At 45.3% G+C, this 18753-nt stretch overlaps 2 protein-coding genes across 8 annotated transcripts in view; one reads left to right on the forward strand and one right to left on the reverse strand.

The window, feature by feature from the left end:
* Positions 1–9076, reverse strand: part of LOC133222521 (24-hydroxycholesterol 7-alpha-hydroxylase) — a 104048-nt gene extending 94972 nt beyond the window's left edge. For 3 of the 6 annotated variants that reach the window (XM_061372282.1, XM_061372281.1, XM_061372283.1), the window contains exon 1: positions 5900–6274. In XM_061372282.1, the coding sequence (XP_061228266.1) occupies positions 5900–6076 (177 nt within the window). In that variant the 5' untranslated portion in view covers positions 6077–6274. Of the gene's footprint in view, positions 1–5899; positions 6275–8929 lie in introns of those variants that run through there. The other 3 variants (XR_009728305.1, XM_061372280.1, XM_061372284.1) reach the window with 2 other exon arrangements.
* A 30-nt stretch (positions 9077–9106) lies between these two features.
* Positions 9107–17148, forward strand: SLC25A27 (solute carrier family 25 member 27). Of its 2 annotated transcripts, none has more exons than XM_061372287.1 (9): positions 9107–9305; positions 10796–10987; positions 11717–11801; positions 11992–12114; positions 12358–12470; positions 13769–13853; positions 14521–14613; positions 14962–15064; positions 17126–17148. In XM_061372287.1, the coding sequence occupies exons 1-9, from the start codon at positions 9203–9205 to the stop codon at positions 17126–17128; spliced, it is 900 nt and encodes a 299-aa protein (XP_061228271.1). In that variant the 5' UTR covers positions 9107–9202; the 3' UTR covers positions 17129–17148. The 2 variants fall into 2 exon arrangements, with proteins under 2 accessions (XP_061228271.1, XP_061228269.1); XM_061372285.1 differs by lacking the exon at positions 17126–17148 and adding an exon at positions 15936–16775.
* The last annotated feature ends 1605 nt before the right edge of the window (positions 17149–18753 follow it).

Genomic DNA, 18753 nt, shown 5'->3' on the forward strand with positions numbered 1-18753 from the left:
AAAAATCAAAATTAGGGAATAGAGCATCTTTAGCATCTTTTTCTTAGTAAGGCAATTTCTGCTTGCAGGGAAAAGCCTTGGAAATAAAAAACACAGCATTTACATTTATAGGCACACCATCTTCTCTTGGCAAAGTTACTGTGCATAGGGAAAGGTTTAGGGCTTTCATAACATCTCTAAGCACATCAAGGAACTTGATTTGGTTTTCCAGATTACATTGCTGACAAGGGTGAGAAGTTGTTTTCTGTTGAACTGTATGGAGCACTGAAAAGCCTTGAATCCTCCTTGCTCACAGGTTTTATGCCACTGACTTTAACCATTTCTTTTGTTGTCTGTGTCTGTATTGTAAAGCCTGCTCCATCAAAAGCTCTTTGAAGGAAAAGATTCCTCTTGGTATCAGTTGAATTTTGAATGTGTCCTTCAACTGTAAATTACTGTCCTGGGTTTAGCAGTAAAGAATGACTGTTTAAACTCTGTGCAACAATAAATAAAATACTGCTTAATAATAGCTAAGGTTGCTTTCTTAATGGGAAACAGCAGGCCTTCACCATCAGGCTGGACAAACCCCAGTGAATCTGTGTTTGGGTTTAAACTACGTATTTTAAATTTTATATTAACACTAAAATGTACTTAAAGCAAATTTAAACTAAAATTAAATTTGAACTAATAGCCATCTGCAATAACAATTAATTATACAATTAAGGTCACACTCAATTAAAATTAGAACACTTTATTTTAGATGATACATGTAAGCAAGATACCTAAGCTCCCATTATATGCAATCAGTGGAGCCTAAAACATGATTCACCTGACCAGCTACTGCACCCCTCTATTTTTGAAGGTGAGCTGAACTGCCCTTAGACACCACTGATAGGACTGGCTTTGTGTCCAGTGCCCATCAGTAAAGCTGGATGTTTTACCGTAAACACCTACACAAAAAATCTGATTTGGATCTCACCAAATTTCCTGCAATCTATTTAGAGTAATAAGAATTAAACCAGTATTGAATGAAACTGCATTAAAATATACCCCTATAAAGACCTCCTGAACAAGTCAGCTTCGTTGAACAGTGCAGTGATGGTGGATATTCACAGACACATCTTTCAGAAGGGAGAATTTTGTGTCCCAACAGGAAATTACAAATAAATATGATAGCTGATCAATTACATTTAAAATTAAAATACTAAAGAAGGTTTGAGGATCAAACCACTAATGGCAATCCCCATCCCCTGTAATACAGACTTTGCCAAACACTCAAGATGCAGGAAGTTTCACAATGTGTTTCTGAGCCTGATAAATGCTCAAGGTGCAAAGAAACCGCATGGGGAAGCATTTATGTCAGTTCAACACAAGTCCCACACTGGAGCCTTTTACCGAGCATGATAGATATAGACCTTGTATTAAAGGAAGTATTAAGTAGAATAAACTTAAACAAGTGCTAGGTAACAGTGATAAGTATTTCAAGTTAAAACTCTAGAGGAATTGAAATACGAAGTTGCAGAACTACCTACTGTGATCTGTTAAAGCACCCTCAGCAACAGAAGGATGCACAGGTGAACATGGTGCCATCATTCCAGTACTCAAGAAATTTTACAAGCATCATTAAAGATCAGGTTTAGCAGTTGATAAATAGGATGTACTGAAGAAGAGCCCAATATAGCTCTTAGGAAGACATAAGGATATGTGGCCTTAAACATATTCTTAATTCATTACTTAGAAGAAGGAATCAAAAGTTTTCTCATGATCTGGACTCATCTGGAGGTTTAAACTATGAGATCTAGAAACAATACAGAAGAAGAAGGCCTGGAATGATCACATTCTGAAATGACTCCAAGATCTGTTAGAACTCCAAGTGGTAGTAATTAATTTAGAGTTCTCATCTTGCTAGGAAAGGAGGGGAGAAAGGACAACAAACATCTAACCCCATCCTGTGCCCACATCTTCAGTTTAATGTCTCTGCCCATTCCATCTCAGCAGGATAATACTGAGGGAGAAAAGACAAAGGGATGCACAGCAAGCATGAATGAAAGTTTCAATAGAAAGATACTTAGATCCTATGGTAACGTGAAAAGAGAACAATTATCCCTGGGTTCTCATAATGTAAAGGCTAATGGGCATCTATTCAGTGGTTTAAAACCAGACAGGACACTTTATATCATTCATGGTTAAATTATGGGTTCATTGCTGTGGGATGCTGTGAAACAAAAATTACACACACAGTAACAAAAGAGACTAGGTTATTGCAGTCAGATCTGGATGCAAATTCCAGCCTGGGAAGTCCCTCAGCTGTTGACAACCAGAAGCTGGAAAGAGGGAGTAGAAGGCAGTGTATTCTCATCTGGGTGTGCTCCTTACACTGTTACTGAGCGCCTACTGATGGCTGCTATTTGAGACAGACACTGAATAAACAGGCTTTTCATCTGTCCCAGTATAATTATGCTGTTGTTCTAATGCAATAAAATCAGCTACTGGAACAAGCTGTCAGGGAGTTCTGCAGTTACCATCGCAGTGCTATGGGTGGGTAACAACGAAGCATGGGCGCTGCCTGCCAACAGTGCGTGCCTATTTACTGGCTCTGTCTGAAACAGTGTTTAAGGAGACATGATGACGGAGATATGGAAAGCAAAATAAAAATGCTCTTAGGAGTTAGGGCCTATGAAGCTGTTTTCACTCCTCTGGTTTTCCCAAAGACTGGGAAACACTGCACAAAACAGGAGTGCCATGATGAGACGCAGTTCTGAGACTATATGAAAGTGATGCTCCAGAGAAATAAAAACTTCAGAAGGGTGTTCTCCAAAGTTCCAAAGGAAGGAAATTGGGGAAACAGCCTGTTTTCCCAGGGGTGCTGCCAGGCAGGGAGCAACCACTCTCAGCTTAGACAGCTGTGGTTAGAATCACAGAATCAATGAGGTTGGAAAGGATTTTTAAGATCATAAAGTCCAACCCTTACTCCATCACTGCCAAGTCCACCACTAAAATATGTCACTAAGGGCCTTGTCTACATGTTTTTTGAACCTGTTGAGGGACGGTGATTCGCCCGCTTCCCTGGGCAGCCTGTTCCAATGCCTGGGCACCCTTATGGTGAAGAAATTTTTTCTGATTTCAAATCTAAACCTCCCCTGGTGCAGCTTGAGGCTGTTACCTCTTGTCCTGTCACTTGTTACTTGGGAGAACAGACCAACTCCCACCTCACTACAATATGTTTTCACGCAGTTGTAGAGAGTGATAAGGTCCTCCCTGAGCCTTCTCTTCTCCAGACTAAACAACTCCAGTTCCCTCAGCCGTTCCTCATGAGAATCAGTCTCTAGTTGTGTCAAGAGTTACATTGGGGGCTAGGTGCACTGGGCCAGTTCTCTCCTCGGTATACATGCACAAGTTCAATGTCATGTCCCTTCTCTATCTCAGGGACTTTAGCATTTTGGTCTTCAGTGTATGGGACCAGGGTCACAGACCATTAGTAACTCAGATGTGGACACCATCTTTGGAAACACTCTACCAGAAAACCTGTCCTCTCCTCCAGCCTGTTTCCCCTACACCAAACCTCAGCCAGGATGCCTGTCCCTTGCCAATTAATGCAGTGAGCCATCCCAGACACAGCCACACACACACAATAAACCTGGGAGGCATCCAGCTGAGTCCTGTGATTCGGAGAAATCCTGACACCATGTCCCAAACACAATCAACACACTGAGCGTGATATATGGATCCATAGTTCATACAATAGTGCAGAACAATCTCATGGGTTTCATTGAGCTTTTCTTGTTAGCTTAATTAACAAACTGATGAGAAGCATTTGAAATCCCTGGTTTGAGCAAAATCTGGTCTAGGGGAAGGTGTCTCTGCCCATGGCAGGGGGTTTAAGCTAGATGAGCTTTAAGGGCCCTTCCAACTCAAACCATTCTATGATTCTATGATTTATAAACCCTTACCATATTTCCATGGCAAAGTGTGGAACCACAGACTTTGAACCCCTCACTAAGCAGCTCTCCCTGTATTTTGTGTGGCATGGTGTCTCCACCTACCCACCCTGCCCATCCCAAATCACTTGCAAACCACTTTAACCAGGCAGCTTTAGGAGGAAGAGGTGGTACCTTTTATTAGACCGGAGGTTAAATATTTTACTGGACAGGGGATCTTTCTTTTTTTAGACCCATTGATGACACAAGGGGAAAAACATACAGTTCTTCAGCCCACATCTTGCTCTGTAGGAGGAAAACAGAAACTGTGGACTTCAAGCAAATTCAGGCTGGAAGCAGTGGAAGGAGAAAAGGCAGTAAAGGAAATATATGAAAGGGCAAATAATACGAAAGATAACTTTAAGAAAGAAATGAGTGTCACTTCGACAGAATGAAGAATTAATCCAGAGGAGGAATTTTCTAACTGTGAAAGTCTCCCTAGAAGGTAATGACCCTACCAAGCCAAAGAGGTTTTACACTGCCCAGAGCCTGCTGTTTCTGCACTTTTATGAGGGCAGCTTGCTTGTAGTAAGGGCACTTAACCTTGTTCTGGCAATACTAAGGAGCTTGGAATTATTGCAGGTATATTTTGCAGTCCCTGTAATGACTGTTAATGACCCTTTGGCAACAGCACTTGTTTTGTTTGGCTTCACTCTGCTACAGTGCCTACTCCTTTAAAAGGAAGCAGGCAGGAAAAGGCTTGTCTTTCCAGGCCTCAGCACAGCCCAGTGTGGGAGGTGGGAAGGGAGGGAGAGGTGCCTGGGGTGTTTATGGAGAGGAAGGGAAGAACAGGAGAGCCGGGGCAGTAAGGGTAAGATCCTCCTGCAGCCAGCCAGCCAGCCAGGCAGGGGAGTGATGGATGGAAAGGTCCCTTTTGTTAAAAGCTGCTTGGGGAAAAAAAGGCAACTAAAGGAAGCTTCAGTCACGGTGAAACAACTGTCCCCAAAAGGAATTGCACTGAAAAGGAGTCTGGCAAACTGCTTTAATCTGGTTGCCACCAGGATGTTTTCAATACAAGCAGATTTCTAACAGCCTCCACTTTGAAGAGTCAAATAAATACTATCATTGGGGTTTTTTTTAAGTGAGGCTTGACCAGATTGTTTAAAGGATTATGTGGCTGGTTTCTGCTTTCATTTAACACGAGTTTATCACAACCATGAAAGAAAGAAGTATTTAAATATATGAAATCAAATAGCTCAAAATGAGAAACAAATTTTAAACATCCATTTTTTTTTCCTCAAATTTCAGGATATTGCAGAGGTTTCACTTTTAGCTAGTTTGTGCAAGCAATGGGCTGTGCAATCCTTCAGTATCGGACACGTGAGGCTGACCACACTGCAGTAGCAGCTGCCATTGCTGACTGAAAATGGGAAATGGGTTTTACATCAACTAGTATTAGCTACCTAGAAATTAAGCATGTAATCTAAATTAATAGTTTAGGCTTTCTCTATCAGACAGACAGAGAAAGAAAAGCACATCTAGTGGGTAAATCTTCACACCTGCGTTTGGTAAGTGCATCAGGAGGGAGTCACTTGCCAAGCATGCCTGTGTCTCTTGAATGCAGGGGAACAGAAGCTGGCACCAAACAATTTCACCTAACTTTAAGCATGCAAATAATAAACTCCTGGTCCCAGCGCCAGGCACAGGGCTTTCCACATTATCTGAAACCAAGATTAACACGTAGCCAGACTGCACGAGAGAAACAGCAGAGGGGCTGGGTCCAAACAACAATCAAAGCACAGAGATCACACAGCCTGCATCAGAGCCACAATTTAGTAATGTTACGGGGATAAACCCAATCCTTCACCAGCTAAACGCTCCTCACGTTATAAAGTGTGACAGGAAAGGGACAAACTTAATGTAGGAGTTTCTCCTCAGCCTTCCCCTGCACGCAGCCACCCTGAGCACATGCCCATGAGCAGGCACACCGCCACAGCCATTACCTTGCTTCTAGCTTGCTCTATGAACTCCAGAGGAGCCTTCCCGAACTGAAACGCAGCTCCAAACCAAGGGATCCAGCCCCCGATGCAAGGAGGGGAGCTTGGGTTTCTCAGCTGAAACAAAACAGCCTTGACAGCAAGAAGTCCCAGGATTGCTGCCAAGAGGAAAGCAAGAGCCATTTTGCCTCTCCACTGCCTGCCACAGCACTTGTGTGGTCACATCAGTGAATAGGGCGTCCTTTATCAGTTGCCAGCTGATCACTGCCACGGAGACGAGATGTCAAAGCACCAACCAGCCCAGTCTGGGGCTTGTTTTTTAACTTGTGCTGGAAAAGGCAGAGTCAATTCTCTGCTCTGGGATGAGGACCAACTCCAGTGCTTGCAAAACTTGGATGCTGCTTTGCCAAATCCCTGAACTTCGCACTCGTTGCTGAAGGCTACCCAAGCAGGCAGGGACACAGCCAGGGACTCTGTGGCAAAGCAGTGTGTCACTTTCTTCAGTTAAAACAAGTATTTTTGGCAATATCAAGATTACAAAGCAGAGAGGCTGTAATTTTCAGACATTTGGTTTTCATTAAGTCAGACAGCAAGAAACTCCTTCAAGTGTCACCTGAAGCAGTAAGCCCTATGAAAGGTTGGATGTGTGTCCAGTGTCTGAGGGGCACAGAAAGGCTTCAGAGGTCAAACTGACAGTTAAAAACATGCTGGTGGCCCCTTTAATACCACTATAATGTCAGCAGACATTTCAGATAGGTCAGGTTGATTTGTGTGTGTGGAAGTATCACACCAACACTATGTGCAGAATTCAGTAAGTATAAAAAAGCCTAGGAAGTGCTCTCACAGCCTGCCCCTGCACACACTCAGCACATGTGAAGACAATACGAAACCAGGAGGAGCAGCTGGTAGACAGGTGGGTGTGCTGCCATTCAGAGGAGCCTCAACAAGCTGGAGAAACAGGAAAACAGGGGCTTATATAACCACAGAATACAAGGTTGGGAAGGATCTCAAGAATCATCTGATCCAACGTTTCTCAGCACCAAAGTGACCTCATGAAGTTCAGCAAAGGGAAACGCCAAGTCCTGCCCATGAGTAGGAACAAGCCTACCAGTACAGGCTGGGAGCCACCTGGGTGGAAAGTAGATTGGCAGATCTGGGGTCCTGGTGGACACCATGTAGAGAATGAGTCAGAAATGAGCCTTTGCACTCAACAGCAGGCTGAGCTGCATTAGAAGAGCATTGCCAGCAGGTCATGATCCTCCCCTTCTGCTCAGTGCTGGAGAGATGCATCTGGAGTGCTGGGTCCTGTTCTGGGCTCCCCAGTGCAAGAGAGACATGGACAGACTGGAGTGAGCCCAGTGAAGTTCCAAGAGCTTCATAAAGGGCTGGAGCATCTGTCATTTGAGGACAGGCTGAGGCAGCTAGGACAGTTCAGCCTGGAGAAGAGATGGCTTTGCTGGAGCTGCCTTCCTCAGGATTTGGGAATATATAAACTGCAGCTGTTGATGGACCTCTGCGAGCAATGGCCCTTCTCTGCTCCACAGATCACAGTGATGGTCACACAAGTGTCTCTCTCCAAGCCAGGCTTATTTCAGAGATCCAGTGGGAAGAGAAAATTCTTTCATCACTGCCATATCCAAATCTGTCTGGTTTATTTCCTCAGCCCAAAAACGACCATGGAGAGCTCTCTCTCTACAAGATACCACAATTTTATGGGGTTTATTTGAAGGAGGGATCTAGTTGGTTTGCACCCCCTAAAGCACTAGGTTAAAGGGAAGAAAGTGTGAGACTGTTTGCAGAGGTCTAAGGGATGAGAAGTAATGGACATAGGATGCAACATGGGAAATTCTGACCAAATATAAGGAAAAAAAAAGATCACAAAGTGGTTAAGCACCGGAACAGACTGTGGCTGTGAAATCCCACCCTCGGAGGCTTTCAGTAGGTGTCCAAACAAGACCCTGGGCAACCTGATGTAACCCTGAAGCTACCCCTGCTCTTGGCAGAGGACTGTACTAGGGGACCTCTGAAGGTCCTCTCCAATCTGAATTGTGAATCAATGATACACAACACTGATACACAGTGGCACAAGCTGACCCAAAACCAGAGAACAGCTATGGAGAGAGGCAGAAAAGTGCCAACAGCAGCCTGCGTAAACTGTCTAGAATAAGGTTGTGAACCACTTGTACCCTCAGTGCAGCCAGGCATGCTAGCATTAAACTGGAATGTGCTTTCTTCCCATTTGATCAGGGGTTTGTTGGTAATTTATCACTGCATAAATTCTAACCCAAAGAAGGATCCAGTTTAATACTCATTACTGGTGACTGGTGAGATAAATTCATCTGACTATAGCCGCATATTGCAATGCTCCCTTCATTTGTCTGAATAGCTGTGACCAGGACCAAAATGTTAGGCTGCTAGGGAGGTGTTCTGGGATAAGTTTGTGACCTAAAAACTTCTCAAATCCTCAGCACGAGGATTAGTGATTAATGGCTAATGATTAACTTAGTGATTCAGCTGAGCCTTCATGATAAATGAGAAATTTCTCTTGAACAGCACATGCCTTTTTTCATTATGAGAACCTAAATATGCTTACATTAATTTAACAGAAACGAGGGCTGGTACACAATTAACAGGGCTTCAGCATTTGGCCAGGAAAAGCTTAGAGCTTTTCACATAGGGGCTTTGGGCAGAGATCTGCTTCTGCCTTCCCAGGTCTGTGTGCCTCTTGCTCAAACCACACTCCTCTGTGCCTAATCCCCAGGAGATGGCAGTTGCTACAAGCACTCCAGCACTCCACATTGACATGTAGCTGTTGCTTATGCAGCTTTTGTAACACCAGACCTTGATCAAATCATCTCTCTCAGATGTTTGCCATGGGGATGCAGTTTGGGGCTCCCTAGTCACTGCTGACAATGACAGCACCCCATAAAGCAAACAAACCCCAAACATGTTCTCATAATCTTGAGGTTTCAGTAATGATTTTTTATACATACACACACTGGGCAATTGGGCAATAGTGTGTGTGTGTGCCCGTACCTGCACTGCCGGTTTCCTGCCAGACAGCAGCGCTGGTGACAGACTACATTTCCCAGGAGGCTGTTGCAGAAGAGTCTCCTGTGTCACTGCACCAGGACCCTGCAGCTCTGCAGGAGGCACTTGCACTGCTGCAGTTCCTGCTGCTGGCGCTGGAGGCACATGACCTTCGATATCTGTCACCTAAACGACCCAGAACAGAGCGGAGCTAGGGTCTGCTTTTGCTGCAGACCCTAATAGGGCGGCTGGTTAGCCCCGTTTCATGCTGGACGCTAGATGTCACCTGCAGAAGAAGAGAAGAGCTTACCTCTCCCAGAGAGATGGCCCCGAGCCAGCAAATTCGCTCTGTCAGCCTGTGCAGCCGCTGTGGCAGAACTAGGTACAACTCACCCTGATCTTCTGAGAGGGAAGGGGGTCCACATTTACTTATGGGAGGCCGTGGGAACTCCAGTCTGCAAATACCTCATTCCTTGGCATTCACTCCAGCAAATCTGCTTGTTCCACTGTGCTTGTCACAACTGGTCAATAATTTAAGCCTTGCAAGTATTTTGTGCCACCTGACTGTGACTGGAGAGAGGAGTTTTTCAGGTCTAAATCTCTGCCTCCGAGGCTGAGGGGCTGCAGCAATTAACACAGAGATGCTGTCACTGGCTTAAGCTTTGCACTTGCTGGGTTTCTGGAAGATGACTATAGAGACAGGAAGCTCTAGCAGGGATTGTTCATAGTTAAGGCAGCTTAATAAAAAGAAAAAAAAAAGAAATCTTAAGGGTTTTGGTTACACTGGGAATGTCTGTAAAAATGGAGTATAGTCCATTTCCTTCCTGAAATGAAGGAAGGAAGCACCCGGGCATCTGCATAGCCAGGGCGCACAGTGATCAGTAACTTGGAGTATTTCTCAGCATATTCTACATATTTTCTACAAGAACATATTCTATATAATTTCTCCAAGCTCTTGCAGGCAAATCTGTTGCACTGCTCTAATGATTTGTAACTTCTCAATCTTTGCTAATCTTTAAATATGAATACCAAACTTAATGCACAAATATACTGGAAATCTGCTGAGGCTTTGAGTGTTTCTGCATTCCCCCAGCACCTCCAAGTCCTGCTCTGGGAGGATGCTGTAGCACAGTGTGTCACAGAGGTATACAGCCAAAGGCAAGCCCTGCTCCTGGTCCCTCGCTGCCTGAGACAGGCTGGGAAGGTCCATCACCCAGTGAGACACTCCCTGCCTGGAACTGAAATTAGGGGCAGCAAATACATACTCACACTGTTTGAGGAGCAGCCCTAGGAAGCTGAGATCAAATTGGAGCACCTTCCCTGGCCAGCAGATATTTCAGTGAAAGAAATAATAAGCTAAATGTGATTTTGTGTCTGGATCAGAAAAGCAGCACGGTTAAGGGTGGTTCGTAGAACAGATGCTCACCTGTGTGCCTGTACTGTGATGGTCACTGTGGGGTTGCTCCTGACTGTAACATGTGCTGCCACTATGCTGGGTAGAATCGTAGAGGCCATACGCTCGATGAGATTTGATTGATCTTTATTCTTGAGGAGTAACTGGAACAGGATTTTAAATCCAGAGCCTCTTGGAAAGTACGCACATTGAATAACAAGCCAACAAAAAGAAATCGGGGATCAAGAGCTGGTGTCTGATGTGAATTTTAGTTACTCCTAACCAGAGCCACTTTCAGCAGATCTGAACATGAATTGTCTGTTCTCCACCCCCATTGGGTACAGTCCCTGATGCCTACTGCTGCTTGCACAGTCCCCTGGGCCACCTGGCAGGGGGATGTGGTGCAGATGTTGCCAGCATGGTAGGTCTCCCCGCAGCTGCACTCGTATTCATGTTTGTTCCCTGCTTTTTCTCCTCAGTGACATTTCCCCTCGACCTGACAAAAACTCGACTGCAGGTCCAAGGTGAAGCTGCTGTTCGTGGCGGTGGAGCTGGCGCTGGGCAGGCGGTCCCTTCCCACGGCATGCTGCGCACTGCAGCTGGCATCATTCAAGAGGAGGGCTTAACAAAGCTCTGGCAAGGAGCTACGCCAGCCGTCTACCGACACATAGGTGATTGTCTGCTCATGACAGGATGAGTTTGGGTCCTGCCTTCTGTGGCCAACCGCCCCTTGGAGTGTCAGCTTGTGTCCTGGTATTGGCTGGGATAGAATTAGTTTTCTTCCTAGTAGCTGATGCAGTGCTGTGTTTTGGCTTTAGTCTGAGAATAGCACTGGTAACGCAGATGTTTTACTTGTTGCTAAGTAATGTTTTTGCTGCTTATCAGCTTACCCTGATCAAGACTTTTCAGGCTTTCATGTTCTGCCAGTGAGGAGGGGCACAAGAAGCCAGGAGACAGCAGAGACAGGACACCTGACCCAAACTAGCCAAAGGGGTATTCCATATCCAGCCCCAGCCAGCCTGGCCTTGAACACCTCCAGGGATAGGGCACATATGGTAACAACAAAGCTCAAAAGCACTTGTGTGAGGTTTTGTGCCTGGCATCAGCTGAGAGGGAAGCAATGTGGTCACATCTCCTTAGCGTGGAGGCATAAACCATGCTGCCTCCTGCAGATGTACGCTCACTCAGATACATCTTCTGATGCTAAAAGCTGTGGCTCTGGCACTGCTACCAGATGGCCTCCTCGCTTTCCACCCTGTGATCACAAACGTGAGAGCAGTGACCAGCTGACCCAAGCAAGCTCCGGAGTGTTTTACAACCAGTCTCGTGCTCTCTCTATCACAGGGTGACCTCCAGAAATGGCAACCCCAAGAACTGTTTCCTGCTTTTGTTTCCTGCAGTGTACTCTGGTGGTCGGATGGTTGCATACGAGCATCTCCGTGACTCTGTGCTTGGCAGGGCTGAGGATGGGAGCTTTCCCTTCTGGTAATATTGCATATTTATACTATTGCCTGTTTGGGGACTGTCCTTATTGTAGAAGTCCTGCAGCCCTAAAAGCTGTCTGCCTGGGAATAACCATTTACACTTTTTTCATCCGGGCTGTGCTGCTGAACTCTTTAGCTCATGCACTGCCATTTTCTGTGTATCCTGGAGCATGTTTTTTCCCATTTGGCAGGAAAGCTGTAGTTGGAGGCATGTGTGCGGGTGCCATCGGACAGTTTTTTGCCAGTCCAACTGATCTGGTGAAGGTGCAGATGCAGATGGAGGGAAGAAGGAAGTTGGAAGGAAAGCCGTTACGGTCAGTTCCTCTTGAAGGTGGTGTTTTCTTCCTGTTAATGATTACTCTTTGGCCCATGATGTGGTTCTCCCTGTTTTCCGACACCTCCTCTCCACAGCTGCTCTGTGTCCTCCCACAGGCAGGGCACTGAGATGCCTGGGAGGCATGCAATGGCTCTGGCCAGTGGGGAGGGTGGGGGATTCAAAGGTGCAAAGACTTCTCCATTACTGGGCTCTCTACCTACTAGTTGCATATTGATTTCAGGTTTCGAGGAGTGCACCATGCGTTTATGAAGATCCTATCTGAAGGAGGAGTACGGGGGCTTTGGGCTGGATGGGTGCCAAATGTCCAGAGAGCTGTTCTGGTGAACATGGGAGGTAAATGTAGTAACTTGGCCTGCCACACTTATGACTGCATCTAAGCTTTAAGAAAGAAGAGCTCAGCTGCTCCCCTGCTCTTAGTCTCTTGCTTATCAACACTGGGGACCTGTTTGGAGTGCACTGCAGGTGACTTCTGCCTTGTGCACCTCTGTTTCAGTCCTGCAAAAATCAAGTAACTTAAAAAAAACAGCCTGTGCCTGAGCCTAAGGGATGGTGAGCTGGGAGCTGAGGGGTCCTACAGCCAGAAGAGAAGGCACCTTGCCAGCTACAACACAGCCCCTGCTGCCCAACCAAGGCGAGCAGGGCAGAGCCTGCACAGGCAGCCAGGTCTCCCAAAGATCCAGATCCTCAGGAAAGTTTGGTGATGAGACAGAACTGAGGCCAAGCTAGGAAGGTGTGCCAGCATCAGGCCTGGGTAGGGTGGCCAGGGTCTGACACAGCTCAGTGATCACCACAAGGTCTGTGGTGATGACACAGGTCCAAGGCTGAGCTATGGAGATGGTCCACGGGTTAGTGTCCAGATGAACAAAGTGTGATGGAGCTGCAGAGTGGCTGCCCGAGTGCTTGGCTTATACAAGAAACACTCACTCTTTCCACATATAGACAGATCTTTCCTATGTCTCTGCAAAACTGTTAGGATATGTTGGTCTTTGTTCTCCTTCTGTTTGTAAAGTAAGGAGGGAGATGTCTTTCAGAAAGACCCTGCATGCAGGTTCCCACCGTAAAATACTTACCGGTGCTTGGCACATACTATAGAATTGCCTTGGAAATTTTTTATTTTGGATGTTTCATTTCCTTTGACATGATAGCTACCAATTCCTAGGGCATTCAACACAGGGTTACGTTAGCAGCATGTCAAAAAAATGTCTTTGAAGGTAGAAAATGAGAGATACTGTAAGCTTACTTTCTAAGCACCAGTAAAGAATCACTGGATGGATCATGTTTGCATCAGGAGCTGCTAAATGAGGCTGCAGGATGACTGTTAACTAAGGTATGTCTCTCCATAAACAACATTAATATGCAGTCTTATTTTAAGAATTTTCCATTTGGGATCATTTTATCATCTGTAAGGTAAATCTGATAAGAAGGTAACAGAAAGGATCATGCATTCACATAGCTAAAGAGAGGACTTAGATGCCACGAAGTCATCAGAAACGGAGGGCAGTGCTAGCCATGCCAACAGGGAGGAGCAGCACTGGAAATACGGGTCTTGACAAGCCTCATCCTATGTGGTGTACACCACAGATACCATTTACTTCTGACCGTGCTGTTTTTTCTCATTATCCTCTTTACAGATCTGACCACTTATGACTCAGTGAAACACTTCTTGCTTCTGAACACGCCACTTGTGGACAATGGTGTGACTCACAGTGTTGCCAGGTGCCTGTTCCTCAATTACTGCTTTTCTCCATTGTGGAGCATTTCCAGCCTTGCTGTCTTGATCCTCCTCTCTGTGCCGAGAAGCCCCTATTTTTTGGTTGTGATATTGCTGATGAAATGCACATGTACAATTTTGATGGGTTGTTGGTTTTTTTTGCCTGAGAGGACATCATTTTACAAAAGACACAAGAGAAAGGATGCAACCATTGCTACAAAACTGCCCTCACTAGAAGTACCTTGCTGATGCACTTAAACACCTTTGCTCTCATCTGTGAGTGCATAGGAATTTTCACTTTTCTAGAATTGGTACTATTTCATCTACTCTAGTTCAACTTTAGTGAACAATAAGGATGAGTGATAGAATCCCTGCAGAATAACCTTTTTTACTGCCATAAATTATGAAGAAATCTGCTTTATATAAACAATATCATAAAGTACCTGTTGTGGGTCATTCATCCCTGCCTCAGAGCTGCATACAGAGGTGAGGGCATCTTTACAAGAGCAATACTAGCGAGCCTTCTCTCAGATCAAGTTTATGTTATGAGGTATTACTCATTATTTGATAGTAACGGCTTTAATGTATCTTTATTATTGGAACTGGAATCATGATGCTTAATCATTGTGATAAATCTTGGTTTCTTCTTAAAGCATCTGTTGCTGTTGACAGCTGCTGTTCTGGCCTGGTAGCTGCTGTCCTGGGAACTCCTGCTGATGTGGTGAAAACCCGGGTAATGAACCAGCCAAGAGACAAGCAGGGAAGGTACGGACACTGTGGGGATGACTTTTCAGTAGAAAACTGAAACCTTGAGTTTCACCCATTTTGCTGGGAGTGAAGTCATAAGTTTCTAATGTGCTCTTCAGCTTTTTTATGATAATTTTACTGATTTAGTAAATGTTTGGGGGGGGGGGGAGCATTATTGTGATGGCCACCTGAGCACACCCAGTTACTCTAGTGGATTTCAGTTCTGATTAGACTCCACTGAGCCTACAAAAGAGCTTTTGCTTGTAAAAAATTAGCAGATACCAATTATGTTTCGGAGAGATGAGGATTTTTTTAAATTGTGTATTTGTAATCCTAACACTATTTGTTCTCCTTGCACACTCCTAGAGGTCTTCTGTATAAATCTTCCATGGACTGCTTAATTCAAACTGTACAGGGTGAAGGGTTCATGTCTCTATACAAAGGCTTTATACCAACCTGGATGCGAATGGTAAGTGCCTTTTAACTCTCTTTACTAGACAATTTAATTATTTGGCATTAAAATGTGAGTTCTTTCTGTGCCAGCACTTTTTTTAAACTATGTGGGTCTCTTGATTTTTACTTGCAGTTAGCATCATTGAATGTGGCTCCTGACGACACAACTGCACGCAGTGTCACTTCCCCCATGTTGGAACATACTGTCCTCCTTAACTACTAGTGATTTTCCTTGCTTTTTTTTTTTTTTTATATATAATTTCAGGCTCTCTCCTTTCTCCCTTCCCCAAACTCTGTTGTTCCCTTCTTACTCCCAGCCCGGACTCCCTTTGAATCCCTTGTACTTTCATTCCTCATTCTCTCCTGATCCCAAAACTGCTTTATTACTTTTCTGCCCCGGGGTCTCACTTTTACACCCTGTTTCAGGCTGGCAGCTTTCTGCTGCATGCTGCTGGGCTGTTAAAGCTACATCTGTACAATTAAGCCAAGCAGCAGTTGGAGCCTGGGAACTGGAACTTGGCTTTGGGCAAGGGACAATTCCCAATAGCAAGTTGAGATCAGTCTGTAAGAATTAACTTACAGCATGACTATGTCTAGACTCTGCCAGCTGGCTGTAACCTTTAAAAACATTAAAAAGCATTCAGCCTGAAGTAGTCCCCAAGTATGAAACATTTCAGGTTAGTTATGGGTTGGCAAGCTGAAATAAAAAAGTTTTAGGTGTCTTGTGAAGGACTGGGAAGCCTTAACCATATGCAACACTACAATGTTTCATAATATGAGATGAAGCTTAAGAATATGATTTTTAAGAGGAGACAGTTTAATCTAATGGGTTTATTTATTAAGTCACATCTGTTTTAAGCCTCTAAGTTCAGTGTTTGCTTTCACAGGCTCCTTGGTCACTGGTATTCTGGCTTACATACGAACAAATCAGAAGGATCTGTGGAGTTAGCTCTTTTTAAAATTGTGAAACCACTTCAATATTCACAAAGAAAGAAGAATCAGAAAACTGAATCATTCCACGAGGCACCCCGACCCTACAGGGAACTAATTTATTTAAGACACTGGCAGTAGGATCACATCTATAGCTTGCTGCCCCAAATCCAGTCCTTACGGGTTAGGAGTAGCCATGACCTAAGGACACCATTTGCTTGTCATACTGCTCTGTGAAATTTAAGTTATCCACAGGATAAAATTGTCACAGTATTACTTCAATTTGCAGCCAGTATCAGCTTCCTGAAACAGTAAACAGAGATAAAAAGAACTCTTCCAAGCAAGTAGAATATAATACTGTTTGCTTATGTGATAACAGATGGTTTCTATTGTTAAAGGACAAGAGCAGGTTGAACAATGCAGCACTGAACACCTTCTGTGACTTAGCAGTATATAAAATTATTGGGGAATTTTTGTTATCACTACATTTGCAGACACGTAAGGAACTATCTCTCATTTGATGCCTCAGCAAACCAAGTCTATAGTGCTAGATACTGAAAGAAAGATTAAAGCAGTTTACCTGAGTTCAAATTTGCTTTGTGCAAAAGGTGGAAGGCTTTGTGTTCCTCCTCTTACTTCCCAGAGACCACCTAACCTCTTCACTCAGCTATCTGAGTAATAGCCAAGTGAAATGCAGTCCTGTGCCCAGGAAATAAAAAGCCCGTTTGAAGCCTCTTGGAGGGCTCTAACACACATTGTCCACAGGACCAAGCTAAACTACTTGTCCTCTGAGAGTCCCAGTACTGATGTGGCAGACTGGGTCATTAAGGTGCCACTTTTCCAGGGAAATATGAACTCTGCCCATTTTAAATCTTGGTGGGAATACAAAGTTCTCTTCAAAACCACAAAATATTTTAATGTGACTTTTACTTTCAAACCTAGAGCTTCCAGATTTCATAGGGAAAGGGACTGCTGCTTTGTCTCTAGGCTTATCTTTAGTAATAATGAGGAAAAAATGCATTATAAAAGCAACCATAACATAGACAGAAAAAAAGCTGGCTTTGATTTAGCAATTTCTATTAGTGAAATGTCTATACAAGGTTTAGTTCTCATGAGCCTTTTGTTATATTTTCTCTGCCCTGTCTAGTAGAGGAGGAGAGTGATGGAGCAGCTTTGGTGGGCACCTGGCTTCCAGCCAGGGTCACTGCACCAGTTCTAGATTACTCTTTGCAACTAGTACCTTCAATGTGACAATATCTGATTAAATGCAGTTTAGACGTCTTCTTGGCTTGTATTTGTAATTTCTAATTGCACTGTAAGTCTGTTTTGGTGGCATGCATTCATATGATTCCAGCTTGGAAAAAATTAGTCTCACCAATATTAGGAGGTCAGAAGTCGCTCAGAAATACTGTTATTTTTCTAGTTATCAAACTGAGAAACTTCCAAGTTACCTCCTTCCTGCATCACCAGCAATTAGAAACCAGCAGCAAAACCTGATTCTTCAGTTGCACCCTAAGTGGTCCAGGCTGCAGTCCTGTTACTGAGATAACCCTGGTGATGGGTATGCAGAAGTACCTCATCTATTGAGTTAAAAAAAAAAAAACAAACAAAAAACACAGCAATTTTAATTCTTGTAGAGAAAAAGTGAAAAAGACAAAACTCATCACAAAACCTTTCTTTTGATCATGGAACACTGAAGAGATTCATAACCGTGCTGATTCCTACTATTTTATATTATAAAATCATTTGAATAGCAAAACTTGCCACTCTGCATTACTTCTTAGTGTTCTGTAACTCTTCCTTTCAAGAAGTTTCCATCGTAAAGTGCTTGGTCATACTTAACAGTGTCAGTTTCAAAGCCAAGTATTAGCCAAAGGATGCCACTGAGGTTCCTGGGCTGACCCCTCCTGTGCCCTAAGAAGGGCTCAGTGGAGTCCTAGGCCTTCCTCTTCCTCACCAATCCATTTCTGCTCATTGTCCCTAAAGGCTGGAAGGCATCAAAACCTCAAAGGTCTGCTTGGAAACCAGGGAGGAATCTCATGCTTGCAGAGCAGAAACGGAGCCGTGTCAGTCCAGGCTCTCTGGATCGGGCCACCAAACAGCACGCACATTCGCCACTTCCCCCGAGAGGCCGTAAGACGTGGTGCTTGCCAGCGGCTGCCGCATCCATAGGCAGGACAGCCGCGGTTGCTGCTGTCCCTCGCCCGCGGGGGGCGCGGATCGGACGGTGACCGGAGGAGGCCGACCTCCACCTGAGGGGATCGTGGGGCAGGCTCGCGGCTGGGCTCTCGCTGCGGGCGGAGGAATGCCCCGCGCGGCCCCGCCATGGACGGACTGGCTGCCCCGCGCCGCCGAGCGGCTACGGACAGCGCCCAACCCCACCGTCCGATGGCGGGCACGCTCGCTCACCCCGCCCTCACACCGCCGCTCCGCGACAACCAATAGCCGCCGAGCCCTGCACGCACTGCCCGCCCCCGACACCCGCTCTGACCAATGGAGGCTAAGTGGGCTTCGAGGCGTCTCCCTCTCACTCCGCCCCCGGCCGTGCCGCTCCCACACGGCAGGCGGGGTGCGCTTCAGTTCGGGGGTAGACAGATCCAGCGGGCTGTGGGCTGAGCCCTGCGGATCCAGCGTGCCACGGTCATCTCCTCTTTGTGGCGCCTCGTTAAAGCAGGCGCGGCACTATGTATTAGCCCGCTCCGTCCTTCCTGTTTCCTCCCCTACTTCCCCGCTCCCCGCCCCCCTCCGCGGGGGTCAAAGTGGACTCGACCACTT

Source organism: Neopsephotus bourkii, unplaced genomic scaffold, assembly GCF_033783945.1.
Source record: "Neopsephotus bourkii isolate Nb327-2 ecotype Australia unplaced genomic scaffold, CSIRO-AGI_Nbou_v1 NB_1600, whole genome shotgun sequence".
NCBI lineage: Eukaryota > Metazoa > Chordata > Aves > Psittaciformes > Psittacidae > Neopsephotus > Neopsephotus bourkii.